This window comes from Saccopteryx leptura, chromosome X (genome assembly GCF_036850995.1).
Source record: "Saccopteryx leptura isolate mSacLep1 chromosome X, mSacLep1_pri_phased_curated, whole genome shotgun sequence".
In the NCBI taxonomy this organism is placed as follows: domain Eukaryota; kingdom Metazoa; phylum Chordata; class Mammalia; order Chiroptera; family Emballonuridae; genus Saccopteryx; species Saccopteryx leptura.
The window spans coordinates 97,169,636-97,186,827 of NC_089516.1; the positions used below are offsets into that span (position 1 = coordinate 97,169,636).

At 38.4% G+C, this 17,192-nt stretch overlaps 1 protein-coding gene across 2 annotated transcripts in view; it reads right to left on the reverse strand.

Moving 5' to 3' along the window:
- MORC4 (MORC family CW-type zinc finger 4) overlaps positions 1–17,192 on the reverse strand; it is a 62,853-nt gene that overhangs the window by 13,095 nt on the left and 32,566 nt on the right. For both annotated transcript variants that reach the window (XM_066356725.1, XM_066356724.1), the window contains exons 10-14: positions 10,705–10,803; positions 7,014–7,142; positions 5,156–5,224; positions 4,723–4,774; positions 3,176–3,351 (exon numbers count right to left, since the gene is read on the reverse strand). In XM_066356725.1, coding sequence (XP_066212822.1) covers positions 3,176–3,351; positions 4,723–4,774; positions 5,156–5,224; positions 7,014–7,142; positions 10,705–10,803 — 525 coding nt within the window. The remainder of the gene's footprint in view (positions 1–3,175; positions 3,352–4,722; positions 4,775–5,155; positions 5,225–7,013; positions 7,143–10,704; positions 10,804–17,192) is intronic.

The following is a 17,192-nucleotide window of genomic DNA, read 5'->3' on the forward strand; positions in this document are numbered from 1 at the left end:
AGTCCTTCTTGGGTCTGTTTGGAATAGAGCTTCTGCAAGACAAACTGGGGGAGGTGAGAAATGGCAGAGGCCTACCCCTCCCAAATGGAAATATAGCTTCTAGACTAGGAGCTAGGGGAAGATGGAGCCCCTGTCTTCTTGATCACACCCTCCTGGAATACAGCTCCCCGACTAGTTATCATAAAACAGCAGCTTAGAGGATGATGGGAATAGGCTAAATGCCAAAGATTCTTGCTGTTCCTTCTGAGATTTAATAAATTTCCTGAATAAATGTTTCTCCATTTTCTGTATGCCCCTAAGGCAATTTCCAGGAATTCAGAATGATTGTTATTATGGTTTAATAACATTTTCCAGTTAAATGGTTATTTGTTGGTGAAAGCACCCCCTACACTCCTCATTTCTACATTCTGGAAATCTCTTTCAAAGAATGTATTTTAAAATGTTAATACTAGCCCCTGAATCAACTTATTCACTAGAAAAATTGTTCTTTTATTTCTTCTTCATATTTGTCGTTTCAAATATTCTTTAAACATACTAAAATGTCTCTTTTCTCCTTCTACCATTATAATGTAGTTTGGATTTTTTTTGGTTATTCCTCTTAAACATAAACCAATTAGCCTTTGACATATAACTTACTCAAAGTCTCTCTAAATAGCTAAATAACAGCCACTAATTCTCTTCTTTGTCCATATACTTATGGCTACTTTAGACCTTAGTCTGTACTACTCATATGAAACTTAGCATGTATTGGGGATACTTAGATATAAAACTTTGACTATCATAATAAAAGAAGCTCCTTCTTCTTTGATTCTATCACTGCCTTAGAACACTGCCTTTTATATAGTAAGCACATGAATATATGTAGAATAAGTGAACAGAAAGGAATGATTTCCTTTAAAAGAAATAAACTCTCTTTCCCAAAAGATTATGCCTATTTCATCCTGGCTGAACCTATTAAATATTACAGGTGCTCCCCTGCCCTTGTTAGATTTGTGAGACTCATAAAACTGTTTCCAAAGACACCTGGGAAAGCCTTACTACGTCATATAACCTGTCCCACTAGGATTTTTAAAAGCTTTCTTGAGTAGTGTAGCTTTATTTTATCTGAAGTAAGAGAGTTGTACTATATGACCTAAGTCCCCTTATCACTTTCAGGTTTTGATAATAACAAAAGAGACCCCTATAATAACTCTACTAAATCAATAATTTCATTAACACTGTTTTAACAGAAAACCCTGTTATTTCATAGAACGCTTGAGCACTTTCATTTTCCTTTATAAAAAGGCTGACTCTTTCCAATCAATATGAATCCCCGTATATATGTAGCTTGAAATGACATAATCATTTACTGACCTTACATAAAACATATGACATCAGCGGCAACATCACATATCTCTTTCTCTTGAAAGGATATTGTTATCAAATTAAAGCTACACATGAAGAATCAAAGTACTTTATCTCTATGATAAATACCTCTATGTCCTCTATGGCCAAAACCCAACTCTGGGCACAGCAAGATTCACAAAGACTCATACAGAAAGCTCAATAAAAACTGATAAAGTATGCCACCCGATGGATGTACTGACACACTGCACTCATAAAATACACATACATAGGCTAGCGTTTGTCATTTCCTTCAGGTTACCAAGTCAGTACAGAGTAACAAAAGAAACACGGACAAAAAAGGGAAAGTGGTCCATCAGGGAAAGTATAGCCTTCAAGAGCAACACCACCTTGCTATTCTAGTGGCAATTCTGATACATAACCATTTCAAGGAGACAAGTAGAGATAATAATGTGCTTCAAAAATACACAGCATGTTACTGTACAACCTTCCCAACCTACAGTGGGAGCTGGAAAACTCTAGATGGGAACAGAGGAGAATTATGCTTAAGCCCCTGCTACTGACAAGACGATACTGCTTACCGCCTTGCTACAGAGTTCAACCTTAGAAACTGCTCCTCTGATATGACTCAGATTCAATTATTAGTTATTGAGTACCTCTAAATTCTTTCATACAAGTTCTCATTTAATTCCTTTAGAGTTTTATTAATTTTGCTCCTAATAGCTTACTTCCTCTTCAGACTTTTTGTTCATGTTCAGGGGGGTCATGGGGTTCTTCCAATATCTACAGGGCTTAATTGTGGAAGAATCACTGAATAGGGGACTTGCACACATGTAGAGATGTTTGTCTAGATGAGAAGCTGAAAAGACCCACCTAAGAAGCAAGAAACAAGGGAAAATATCAGTAACATTGGGGGAAAAACAGGAGTCATTTTTACCATATCATGCATTCCATTGCATCTTTCCTAAATTAAGAAGATATCCAAAGTGAAGAGGGTCAATAAAAGTTCATAACCTACTATATAACAGTCACATTCTTGATGACTGTATAAGTTTCTACTATTAGAGAACAAGTCTACCTGACCTATGGCTTGGCTTTGCCAAAAGTGAGAAACCTAACAGAGAGGAGAAAGCAAGTCTTCATCAAGAGTCCTAGGTTCCAGTTTCACGGCATTATAGGGGCACTCAGATCATTAAGTGCTTCAAATATTCCCAATAATTACAAAAAAGAAGAAGTGTGATCCTTCCCATTATAAAGATTAACAAAATAATATTGATGAGAAGCTAGAAGATAAACAAGTAAAGCTGGAAACTAAACTTATACTAATAATTTCCTTTAGGAAACCATGAACTAGAAGGCTTAGTTAATGGCACAAACTTCTAATGATTATTTTTATATGCGACCAACATGTGCTAGGCCTATGGAAACCCACAGGACTTCAATATTCCTAATCTTACTTAAAGAAACAATGCTGATCTATGTAACTTTAGTTTACAATGTATATAGCATGTTATGCTTTTCAAAGAGTTTTCACGTCTATTATTTCACTTACACGATTCCCAACATAATGTATATAATACATAAAAAAGCATTTGTCAGAGGGTCACCTCAAAAAAGTAAATAAAAAGGACAGATAGACAGACATGACATAGCAGTTGTAATGTTGAATAAGTGAAGGTACATGCAACACACAGTTCTGTCAACCCAAATGGTGTTTATCCTTCTGAATTCCATCCTTATGAAAAACATAAATGTGATAACCATACCAACTTATTTTAGAGGAAGATGAACCCTGAAGCTTACTATTAAAAAAAAACTATATTTTACCCACCTGGAAAACTGAAAAACACTGGAATCCAGAGGCTTAAGTTGAAGAGAAGGTGTTTTGCTTTCTTCTCCAACAGATGGAAGTCGGCTAGGGCTATCAATTTCCTCATATACAATTGTTTTGTTATTTAAGTCATCCATCTCTTGAATAGGAGGGATCTTCAGTGGATTAGTGAATACCTAGCAAAGGAAAAAATGATGCATAAAAATCCCAATTTGAAACTAAATACCAAAGGATGAGTCAATCCTTCTGATGCTAGGAAAGAACACTTGGCCAAATAAAAACAGTGTTTCCTACACACAATGGAGAGCGCACAGTAATGTACACTAGAACACTGAACTCAGGCACATTCACTTATAACCTTATCAGCTGGACGCCAACAGACCTCCCCAACTCACTTATTGGCTCCTAGAGTCATCCCACCCACAACGTAAACCCAGGCCCACTAGTCAGTGTCTAATTCTCTCTTGTGACCCAGTTTAAGGCTGGACTGTCACTCCTCTGAGATCTGTGACGAGGGTAGGGATGGAGGGAATAAGCATTGCAGCATGTGTCGGGGCTGGTTTTGGAGAAATGCATGCGAGACACTAACATATTCAGAGTACACACACACAGACATGCATCTGGGATCTTGTGGGAAAGCCAGCTTATGAAAATAGTATGAATGATGGTGAAGGAATATAAAAGGGAGGTAAACTGAATGAGGACAGGGCAGTGCCAGGAAATCTCCCAATCTCTAGATCAGACTATTAAGCCAAGACAGTAGGGTATGAAACCTGAATATTCATATTCTTGGGTCTCAGTACACTGTCAGAAGAAGAATTAGTATTAAACTGCCTCTATCCTCACCAGTCAGACCTACCCTGATTGAGTGGGTGGAAGGTGAATCTAACATGCGACTAGTAGACATCTCTGGGATAAAGGATCAACAGGAAAATCATGCAGAAAGGCAAGCTTGGGGGGGGGAGATATATGGGTGCTATGGTGGCTGTCAGGAAAGGATTGTCCCTGAAAGGACGGCCAACCTTATTGCACCCTTCAGCGTCCGGAGCTGGGCAACCATGTCCGAGAGACAGTGCTCCTGAAAATTCAAAACAGCAGAGTCTTTATAAAGCCAGCCAGCCTGAAAGCAGGGATGGGGGACGGGCACAAAGAACCACCCATTCTTCCCAAAAGGAGGGAAGAAGAATCACCCCTGGATCCTGGAGAAAAGGAGACTGAGGAAAGCCAGACACTCAACAGGAGCAGCCTGTATGAGGACAAAACATAACCCTGAAAATTCAGTGTCACCAAAGGTGATATTCACACTGTCCAGAATCAGTACTGAATCCAGATATGAGAAATAAATGATTTGGCTCTTCTACTTTTGGTGATCTGAACATTAGCAACAGCAGATCAAAGCAAAATCAAAAGATCCAATGAAAAAAGACCACCAAACGAAATGGTTCATTATCTCTATGCAGCTTTCAAGATTGCTGCTTCCTTCAACCTATGTCGTCTGTTGGGGAAAACTTTGTGTGAGAAAAGGAAGAGGGCAGACTGTCTCTCACCTGGTGGTTCTCATTTTCCATTGGCACCTTCTTCTTCTCAACAGTTTGATCTCTAGGAGAAGATGAAAGTGCTATTTAGTTCACTGATGAAATTTCTCAGTCTAAAATGGATTACCAATTATAGATTGAGCTTTTAATGTTCCTTCCAAATTAGAAATAGTGTGGGCCTCATTGAGTAGCTAAGGGTGCCTTCCTGAACTCTGCTACTGAAGGGGAGGGCCGGGAAAGAGACTAAAGAAAATGACTAGTTGAGAAACTCAGGTGATGATTAGAAGGAATAAAGAACTGGAAGAACAGAGAGGTGAAGAGGAAAATCATCAAAAACCAAAACAGAAAAAAAAATCATCCCTCTTTTCAAAACTCCCCTGTACTATTAGGAAGGGTCAGCCTCCTCTACTGTATGACATAGAACACCACCTTAGGCATACTCAACTGTTTCTTAGCTTTGCTCAAGTACAGATCTTCATCAATGAGTTCTTGTTCCTCTGGAACAGAGCATCTCCTGCAGTAGAGAGAAGAAATCATCTTTTGGAAACAAAATGTGTCATTTTTACCCCCTTCCCTTCCTCACGATTATGACAAGGCAGCTGAACAATCCTCTAAGCTTAAAAATCTCAGATTCTACCCACATTACAGAACCTGCCTGTAGGTTAATGTGTAGCAATTCTTATTTCAAGACATATCATTATCTAGTTATTTTTGGTGCATATATCACCTTTCTCCCAAGACATTCAAAGTATTTGACAGCTACAAAATTCATATTATGGTGGACAGCATGAAGCATAATTTCTGTTCTTACACAGTGAAGTCCAAGCACATGAGAGACTTGCTTGAGGTTCTATACAGAGAGAAAGCTGCTGAGACTAGAGCCTAGGTATTTTACCTCTCATTTACTAAGAAAGTAATTCCCAAGATGCCGTCTAGAATCACAAGAATCCCTAAACTGGGTGATGATGCCCGAATAAGATAAAGAAAGGCTAGTATAGAAGGCAGCCGGCAACAAGAACTAGGAGCCTACATCATAAAAAAGAAAAGTACAGAGACTAGCAAAGAGAAGAAAAAGAAGAATCCTATAAATGAAAAGATAGACAAATATATATATTTGCTATATGTAAACCACAAGGAAGAAAATTTTAGAGGAGTAAAAGCTGAAAGCAGTACTAGAAGAAGCATGCAACGGTCAAAAGTAATCCCAGAAACAAATAAAAGTTAACAATAACTGGAAACCCTATGCTATACCCATTTTATAAGGGGGCACAGCATTCTGGAAGGCTATGTGTCCTGGACTAAGTGTACACCATTAGGAGATACAGGATTCAAAAATTTCTAAGCACTCCGTCCCATATTCTAATCACAATCCCAATTAATCTCTCTGGAGAGTGGTTTAGCCATAGCTGGAAACTATAAAGGAATGTTTACTCATTATAGACCTAGATTTTGTTTATTTAATTTCCTCCATTTTAAACATTTATTTCTAGAAAATATACTCTGTTTTATTTCTTTTTTTCTGTCAACATTTATCCTGAAGGGAACAAATTATGTCACAGATAAAATGAAGCAAACTGAGTTATTATATGAACTTATATGACTACTGAATCAAATAAAAAATATTTGTTAAATTTAAATGAATGCTCACGGATATGCCAGGCACTATCTATATGTTAGATGCTATAGGAACATACATGTAGTAAGAACACAAACAGGTAAACAAACGACACTGAATGTACAATAGGTACTACAACAGATTCAGGTATAGGAAGCATAGGAAGAAAACGATCAACTCAACCCAAAATGTAAATCCCTTGTTCTCAAATAGCTTACAATCTCTTGAACAGTGAAAGTATAAACATATGAAAAACATCTAAAAAATACAAAAACAGTATGTGAACAAATGTCAAGAATTAAATACCACAGGAAGTCAGAGTAAAATCGCTGTAAACTATTGTCAACAGGAGAAGTATCACATAAAATACTTAAGCATCACAGATGGATATGATTTGGATAAGCAGATGGAATGCATAAAGTCACTGTAAGCAAGTGGAATGGCACTATCAAGTCACGGAGGAAGGAATGAGTGTGACATGTGTGGGGAATAGTGAAGCCACAGCCTGACAAAAGCATAGGGTTTGTGTTAAGATAAAGTGAAAAATAATGCTGGATTTGTATGGCAGGACCAGTTGGCACAGGCTGGAATGCCAGACAGAGGAGTATGGACTTGAGATGAAAAATGTTTTAGAATGTATAGACAAATCAGGAGTTATCTCTGGCATAATATTGGGTCCTAAGCTTACCTGTACTTTGGATGGGAATTATAGTAACAAAACCATCTTGCAGGTAATATAGATGGATCAACCTTGCCAGGAAGCTTTCTCCATTTAAGACATTCATCACACTGCACCCACGTCTGGTCAGGAATCTTCCTGAATGAAGGAAAGCAGATGGAGACTGTGTGTAACCTAGCTTTGTGCTGTCTTACATTAGAAAGGCACACCCTAGAGGTGAATGAACATAATTTCACATATGAACTGCACTGTAACTGTTACAGTCTAAGTGTCTAAAACACATACATCTTGAACACAGAAAAAATAACTATAGAATTATGCCAGATATGGATATGAAAAACAGTAACAAATATTAACATAGTGTTACCATTCACTATCATGGAGGTCAATACTATTTATCATGGAATCTCTTGTTCTAAGCAAACAAGAGGTTAATTTTAATTCTAAAAGTAATTATTTTTAGAATTAAAATATTTAGAAAAAATTTTATAGATTACAATATTACTAATAAATAAAACCCACAGAATCATTTTATTTGGTTCTATCAAACCCATGAAAATTTAAAATGCATTGCGGAAGTCATTAAAGAATTGTCATCAAAACCTCTCTATTTCCCTACATACACCCTCTTCCTATTTTTTCATTTTATAAAATCTTTGATTATACTTTAATCAAAATGTTATGGCCCTGGCCGGTTGGCTCAGTGGTAGAGCGTTGGCCTGGCGTGCAGGGGACCCAGGTTCGATTCCCGGCCAGGGCACACAGGAGAAGCGCCCATTTGCTTCTCCACCCCACCCCTTCTCCTTTCTCTCTGTCTCTCTCTTCCCCTCCCACAGCCAAGGCTCCATTGGAGCAAAGATGGCCCGGGCGCTGGGGATGGCTCCTTGGCCTCTGCCCCAGGCGCTAGAGTGGCTCTGGTCGCGGCAGAGCGATGCCCTGGAGGGGCAGAGCATCGTCCCCTGGTGGGCAGAGCGTTGCCCCTGATGGGCGTGCCGGGTGGATCCTGGTCGGGCGCATGCGGGAGTCTGTCTGACTGTCTCTCCCCGTTTCCAGCTTCAGAAAAATACAAAAAAAAATGTTATTAGCCTGACTAATGGTGGCACAGTGGATAAAACATTGACCTGTGGGGCTGAGGTTCCCAGGTTTGAAACCCTGAGGTCACTGGCTTGAGCGCAGGCTCACCAGCTTGAGGACAGGGTCACCAGCTTGAGCACAGTGTCACCAGCTTGAGTGTGGGATCATGGACACGATTCCATGGTAAGGGGCTTGAGCCTAAGGTCGCTGGCTTGAGGAAGGGGTCATCAGCTTGTCTGGAGTCCTCCAATCAAGTCACGTAGAAGAAGCAGTCAATGAACAACTAAGGTGATGCAACTACAAGTTGATGCTTCTCATCTCTCTCCCTTCCCCTCTCTCTCTCTCTCTCTCTCTCTCTCTCTCTCTCTCTCTCTCTCTCAAAAACACACAAATGTATTAGGTTGATATTTCCAGTTAATCTTAAAAAGGAATATGAATTTGATTAAATTTAATAACTAGAAATGGTGGCTCCAGTCCAACAATTGGGTTAAATTATTAGGATAAAGTCAGAGTTCTACTCTTAATACACATACCCTCTCCCTTCACCCCCAGGAAGCAGATCAAGTCACCATCACCTTAAGGCAAATTTGTTTCTCTATGAAAGGAGGTGGTCCATATATAATAGAAATAGTAAGTATCTAAGGTGTGAAAGCCATGGGAAGGGGAAAGGCTGGGGAAAAGGCACAGAAAGAGGGTAGAAGGGCACCAGGGATTAATTTGAAAAACGTAATTTAGCTTAGGGTGGGTTTTGTGTGTTACATATATATTGCTCTTATATATACTAGACATTTTAATAGAGTGATGTGTTTTTTTATGTCTTAGTTCAATATTTTCTTTATCTTTATACATAGTGCTTTTTTTTTAGTCATAAAAGTAGTATTAGCTCATTATAGGAAAAAAACTGGGAAATACAAAAAGATATAAAAAGAAAATAATCAAACTCATAATTCTACCACTCAAATACAATGTCCTCTTCTTGTTTAAATCTCTGTTTTAAGAAAGAGAATTCACATAGCTTTTTGGAAATATAGCTTCCTATCTCCTAGGCCAGGCTGCTCCAGCCTTGCAACCTCTTCAGCTCTAAGCTCGGGCCTGACCTCTGGTGTCTGTATATTTCCATACAGCTGTTGTTTTATTTAGAGCCAGAGCGGCAGGAACCAGTTTCAGCAGTAGTGGAAGGGGAGAGGAAAGGTCATATTTGCTCTGGGTTTACATGCACAGAAGAGTCTCTCACAGAAGCATGTCAATATTACTCTCTCATGGACAAACACTAAAGATAGCAACTCCCTGCCTTAGGTTACATGCAGACACTAATAGATAACTTCTATCCAGACAGAGAGGGAAGGCTTTTAGCTTGAGCTTGCAATAAATAGGTATTGCAAGGGACTACAGCATATTATCCTCATTGCATCCTTCCAGGAGAATGCCATGGTCAAGAACTTGAGTTTTGGAGCCCAATTGCCTATATTTGAAACTTAAAAAAACTACCACTTTCTACCTGTGTAATTTTGAGCAAGTTACTTAAACTCTCAGTAGTCTACATTTATATGGAAGTAATAAGATCATTTATCTCGTAGGGTTGTTGTGATGAATCAATACATGTAAACAGAAGTAAAGAACTTAGGCCAGTGCCTGGTATATAATAAGTAAGTACTCAATAAATAATAATCATTATTATAATTTTGCTTCCAGAAAGATTATATAACATACATATACACACTCCAGCAATAAATATGTGAACATCTGTTTTTATCACATTAACCACTGCTTATTTGAAAGGCCAAAAAATGGCATCTCATCTTAATTTTCATGTCTTTAAAAACCATGGAGGTTGGACATGAGGAAAATAGAATCAGGAGTGATTTTTATATAGCATTCAGGTTGCATCTGAAACAAAGTGTTATATGATACTTTTTCTTGATTTCCATTAACACACACACACAAGTAGTTGCCTACCTCAAAATGAACTTTTAATACTCTAATCTTTGTCTTGATGGTAGTGTAACTGACTGTATGTGTGCTGATACACATTCTAGCCTCTGTATTATACTCCTCTCCTGGTCTATGGAGGCATTTCATCCCGATCCAGTTCTGTAACTCCCTGTCTTAGATTCAATAAATTTTACATTTTGTCTTAAATACTGGCTTCTCTACTTCTGTTAATTCCTTGGTACAGTTCCAACAATGTTCACTAGGAATAAAGAGATGGAAAGGTTGCTAACATTTCTGAATACCTACTCTATGCCAGGCACTGTGCTAAAAATGTTATACATCTAATTTATTACACTCAGAGAAGTGAAATGACTGACTTACCCAAGCTCACCCAACTATTAAGCAGCAGATCCAGATTTTCAACCCTTGAGTGTCTGCTTTAAATGACCTTTCTCCTCCATTATATCATACTGTCAATAGGAGAAACTGAACATACTAAACTCTTTATATTTATGATTCAAACCACACAAGTGTTAAACCATTCTGAAGAGGTTTAGAGAATGATATAACTAGTACCTGTGATTTCCCAGTATTAGTTAAACTTCCTTATGTGAAAAGCACCCTCTTCTTGCTCCTTCCGTTTGCTCTATGGACATTACCCCTAATACCTTTATATTCTATATTTACTACTCACGGTATTGTCCTCGCTATGGCTGAGGTCTCAAAATTCTCTTGGGAAATCTTTTCCTTCCAATAAGCATTGAGCTTCTGCGCAAGGGCATTTATTGTCAACCTTAAAGAAAAAGCAAGAAGCACATTAATGTTGACAATCTGCTGAACAAGTTTGCAACCTATGAGATGCTTCCATCTAACAGAAGCCAACAATTTAAAATATTAAGCACAGGTTTGAACATCTACACTTATGAGAACTAGGATAGGAATCCACTACTTTGCAAATTACATGTCAAAATGACAGTCGGGATGCTGAGTAGTCACTTGATTGAAAAAGTAAAATGGTCACAAGTCCTAAAAAGTACTGTGTTCTCCAAATTTTCACGGATTTTAGAATCATGGGGGTGGGAAGTTGTCATTAAAGAAATGACACAGGACTAAATTTCAGAGTTAGGACAGAGCCAAATACTGGTAAGTTATTTGATTGTCAGATAACTACAGGGAAACAATTCAGGACCAAGCTGAAAGTCAGAGGATCAAATACTGTACCCTATCTATTATAAGTCAATCAAATACAAACTTAACAATATCCATACAGTTCAGTTCCTCTTCATGCAGATGTTGATCAGAGCAATCGTGGTACCATTGGGTAACAAAGTCCCCTTCAACGTTCTACTACACAGCTGTTAGTGCAAGCCATACCACAGTTCTGGCTGTTGCTCTTTCTCCCTTATCTCTTTCCAAATTAACAACAGTAGACCCAGGGTCAAAAAATGTAATGTGTTGCTAACTTGAGCACGGGCCACTGGCTTGAGCATGAGATCACTGACAAAATTCCAAGGTCGCTGGCTTGACTAAGGGGTTATTTGCTCAGCTGGAGCCCCCCGGGGTCAAGGCACATATGAGAGACAATTAATGAACAACTAAAGTGCCACAACTATGAGATGATGCTTCTCATCTCTCTCTCATCCTGTCTACCTGTCTGTCTGTCTCACTCTAACTAAAAAAGTAGTAATAATAATAATAAAATCAATAAATAAATAAAAATAAAAAAGTGTATAAGTCAAAACTAGAATTTTACTTTCAAAAACTGCCAATTTCTAATAACTAATTCCTATTTAATTCTACAACCTAGGATTACTTCATGTACAAACTGTACACACTTGAAATACTAAAAAATTAGTATGTTTAAAATCTCTTGATATCCATCATCATTTCCCAAGGTTTTATAGACCTCTTTTCTCCCTAAGAGGATTTTTTCCTTACCTCCACCTTGTTCATATTAAATTACATTCTAACTACACGGAGAAAATCACAGTAATCATCCATGAGTGCCCCTTTTCCCCTCCAACCTACTGATGTTCCTACTTTTATTATATATCCTTCCTTCAAGTGACAGATGAAGAACTATTCCTTGTTTTCTCTGAAAATTATACTTTAAGTCAACTTTTAAAAGAAGTCAATTAGACAGGATTCTAAGAAGACGGTAAAGTAGAAAGCACCAAGAATTTTACTCCCCACTTAGACAACAATGTATGACAGAGTATATGGTAACTATTTGGAACTGTGGAGTCTAATGAAGGCTTAGATGGTAAACTGGCAAATTTCAGCTCTTAGCACAGTAGTAACTACCATCTTCTACACCATCTCAGTGATAGGTAGCTCTGCACACATCCTAAGAGAACTTCAGGAGCCAGTGTGGGCAAAAAGAACTCTGTCCTTCAAATATCAGGGGTTTGTGCTTTAATAGCTGTCTGCTGCTCCTGATCACAGGATAATGTAATTCCCATGGTAACCACAAAGAAAACAGCTATAAACTGCACAAAAGGAAATAAGTGTTTCACTAAGAAAAATCAACTGAAAGCAAAAGAGGATAGTAATGCTGGAAATGAAGGTTACAAAATTTACAAAGCATATAGAAAACAAATAAAATGACAGGAGTCCCTCCTTATCAGTAATTACTTTAAATGTAGATAGATGAAACTACCCAATCAAAAGACAGAGATTGGTAGAGTAAAAAAAAAAAAAGATCCAAATATATGCTGTCTACATGAAACAAACTTTAGATACAAAGACACATACAGGTGGAAAGTGAAAGGATGAAAAACGGTATTTCACGTAAATAGTTACCTGAAGAGAGCAAGGATGGCTATACTAATACATATTAGACAAAAAAAAAAAAAAAAAATAGTCCCCCACCTGATCTGCAGTTTTGCTTTCTACAGTTTTAGTTACCCATGGTCAACTGTGGTCTAAAAATATTAAATGAAAAATTCCAGAAATAAATAATTCATAAATTTTAAATTGCACACAGTTCTCAGTAGTGGGATGAAATCTTACACAGTCCTGCCTCATCCCACCTGGGGTATGAAACATCTTTGTCCAGCATTTCCATATCGTATGTAGAGTACAATAAGATATTTTGAGAGACCACAGCCATATAACTTTATTAATAGTATACTGTTATAATTGTTCTATTTATTATTGTTGTTAATCTCTTTCTGTGCCTACTTTATAAATTAAATTTTATCATAGGTCTGTATATATATAGGAAAAACATAGCACATATAGGATTTAGTACTATCTATGGTTTCAGGTTTTCATTGGGGGTCTTGGAACATATCCCCTGTGGATAAGGGATTTAGACTATAAATTACAACAGCTAAAATGTGGGAAAAACTCAAATGTCCATTAATGGTTGAATGAAAAAACAAAATCTAGTATATACATACAAGGGAATATTATTTAGCCTTGAACAGGGAACAGGATTCTGACACATGCTACAACATAGATGAAGCTTGAGGACATCATGCTCAGTGAAATAAGCCAGTCACAAAAAGACTAATAACTTATGTGAGGTATTTAGAGTAGTCAAAATCATAGAAACAGAAAGTGGAGTGGCAGTTGCCAGGGACTGGTGAGGGGAATGGGACATTATTGTTTAATGAGTATAGAATTTCACTTTGCAAGATGAAAATAGTTCTGCAGCTGGATGGTGTTGATGATTGCTTAACAAGATGAATGTACTTAATACCACTAAACTGTACACTTCAGAATGGTTAAGATGGTCATGTTATATGTATTTTACCACAATAAAAATTTTAAAAAAAGGAGTAGATAGGCAGTTGCCAGAGGTTGAAGGGAAGGAGAAATGTGGAGTGACTGATAATGAACAAGGGGTTACTTTTAGTAGTTATGAAAATGTTTTGGAGTTAGACAGTGATGATGGTTACACAATTTTGTGAATATACTAAAAACCACTGAATTGTATATACTTTAAATTGGTGACCTTTTAAGGTATGAGTTATAGCTCAATGAAAAATAAAAATAAGCTTCTGGCCCTGGCCGGTTGGCTCAGCGGTAGAGCGTCGGCCTAGCGTGTGGAGGACCCGGGTTCGATTCCCGGCCAGGGCACACAGGAGAAGCACCCATTTGCTTATCCACCCCTCCGCCGCGCTTTCCTCTCTGTCTCTCTCTTCCCCTCCCGCAGCCAAGGCTCCATTGGAGCAAAGATGGCCCGGGCGCTGGGGATGGCTCTGTGGCCTCTGCCTCAGGCGCTAGCGCGGCTCTGGTAGCAATATAGCGACGCCCAGAATGGGCAGAGCATCGCCCCCTGGTGGGCAGAGCGTACCCCATGGTGGGCATGCCGGGAGGATCCCGGTCGGGCGCATGCGGGAGTCTGTCTGACTGTCTCTCCCCGTTTCCAGCTTCAGGAAAAAAAAAAAAAAAAAAAAAAAAAAAAAAAAGCTTCTGTTCTCATGTATTCAGGGAAAATTTACCGAGATAAAATTTATACAGAGTAAAGTTCATCTTTTTCAGTGTGCAGTTCTATTAACTTTGGCAATTGTATGCAGTCATGCAACCACCACTTCAATTAAGAGATAGTTCTCAAGTATTTTGAAACCCCGTTCCTTTTGACAAAAACCCTGGATTTACTCTACTATTCCATTAATCTCCTCTTTACTTCCCGAATCCTGGTATATGTGGTCTAATCCATTATCTCTTCCTCAATCTCGATTTAATCCTGTGCAATCTAGTTTCTACCATTGGCACTCCATGAAACTGTTCCTTTTCCCAATCTCATTATTCTATCAATGATCTTGTCTACTAAATTTGAGAATTTGAAGATCTTTGATCCTTCCCTCTCCTTTTTTTCCCATATGCCATTATCAATGTATCATCAAATTCTTTTGATTTTTTTTCATAAAATCTGTCACATACTTCTTTTCACATGGCTGCTCTCATTTCAGACCTTCACCTCACACTTAGATTACTCCAGTAGCCTTTACTCCTTCCTTCAATCCATCCCACACCCTGTTGTCAGATATATCAACTGACATAATTCATGTAAAGTACCTTAAAAACTATTAACTTGTATATAATAATAACATACAGCTGACCCTTAAACAATGTGAGCTTAAGCTGTGTGAGTCCACTTATACATGGATGTAAAAAAAATAATATTAAATCTAAGTATAAGTGGCCGTGGCTGTTCGGCTCAGTGGTAGAGCATCAGCCCAGTCTGTGGTGCTCTGGTTTCATTTTTGGTCAGGGCACATAGGAGAAGTGATCATCTGCTTCTCTACCCCACCTACATCCCCTTCTCTCTCTCTTTTTCTCTCTCTCTCCCTCCTGTAGCCATGGCTCCATTGGTTTGATTGAGTTGGTTCTGGGGGCTGAGGATGGCTCATGGCCAGCCACCTCAGTGCTAAAAATAGCTTGGTTGCCAAAAAACAGAGCAAGGGCCCCAAGATGGGAGGAGTATCACCCTGTAGGGGACTTACTGGGTGGATCCTGGTTGGGGCAAATACGGGAGTCTTTCTGTCTCCCTACCTCTCACTTAATAATAAAAAAAAATCTAAGTATAGGTGGACTTGCAAAGACTAAATTCACCGTGTTCAAAATCCATATATTAGTGAACCTGCAAAGTTCAAACTGGTGTCGTTCAAGAGTCAACTTTTGATCTGCAGTTGGAAATTTGTATATCTAGAGGGTAGACTTAAGTTGTATGCAGGTATTCAACTGCATGGATAGCCTGGTCCTATAACGCCCTCATTAAGATAGTGTTTCAACTCATTCCTCTATTTAAGAACACACAATAAATTCTCACTGCCTAAGGCATCAATCAGTTGCTCTACCCAATGTTTCTCTAAGACAGAAGTTCTCAAACTTTCTCAGTTCATGGCACCCTTATGTCAAATTATGTACCAGTTCCATTTATTAGCTATAAACAATTTAGTAAATATTTATGAACTAATATTTAGAATCTATTTGAAAAAATAATACATATAAGTTTAAAAAATTCCATTTCATTCTTAAATAACCACAATTATTTACTAATGGGAGGTGTATGCCTGTTGGGTACTGTACTTCTCAAACCTTGGAATCACACTGGACACAACTTTCCTAATTTTTTAGTTAAGACTGATTTTCATGCATTATTTGCTTTGTATAAAAGCAACCACTGAAAGCCTAGATTCACAAGGATATGTTGTAATTAAAAGGAATGCAGCAGCTTTAGGTACATGGAAGTAGGGGATGCTGCTATAACAAACACCTAAAACTGTGGAAGTTGGTTTAGAATTGGGCAGTGGGCAGAGGGTGGAATCATTTGAGGAGCACAACGGAAACATCCTACATTGCCTTGAACGTACTGTCAGTATACATACGGATGTTAAACACCCTACTGGTGAAGGCTCTGAAGAAAGTGAGGAACACAGAAGAGGAAACAGAAATTCCCTTAGATGATACCAAAATTATTGTGAACAGACTGTTAGTATAATTATGGGTTCTAAAGTTATTGCTAGTAAAGGCTCAGAAGGAAATGAGGAACATGTTATTGGAAAACTTGAGTGAAGGTAATCCATGTTATATATGTGGCAGAAAGCTTAGCAGAATTGTGTCCTACAGGTATGTGGAAAGCAGAACCCGTAAGTAAGTGATGACACATTTAATTGAGATTTCCAAGCAAAGTGTTAAGTGTGACCTGATGTCTTCGTGCTGCTTATGTAAAATGTGAGATGAAAAAGATAAACTGAGGGAAGAATTGTTCAACAAAAAAGAACCAGGATTTAATGGTTTTGGAAATTCTCAGCCTATCCAGATTATAAAAGATGCTAAAATTTTGACATTTGCTGTTAAGAAAGCATGCTCTAGAGCAGGGGTCCCCAAACTTTTTACACAGGGGGCCAGTTCACTGTCCTTCAGACAGTTGGAGGGCTGCCACATACAGCGCTCCTCTCACTGACCACCAATGAAAGAGGTGCCCCTTCCGGAAGTGCGGCGGGGGCCAGATAAATGGTCTCAGGGTGGACGCATGCGGCCCGCCGGCCGTAGTTTGGGGACGCCTGCTCTAGAGAAAAAGACAAGGCTATCACTAAACAACCTTTGGTAATAGTTCAGAAAGATCAAAAGGTCAGGGTATTCAGTCACATGAAAGGCTCTTTGAAAAGATTAAACATGTTGACTCAGATCTCCACAGTCATCTCAGCGATAAACTAAGAACAGAAA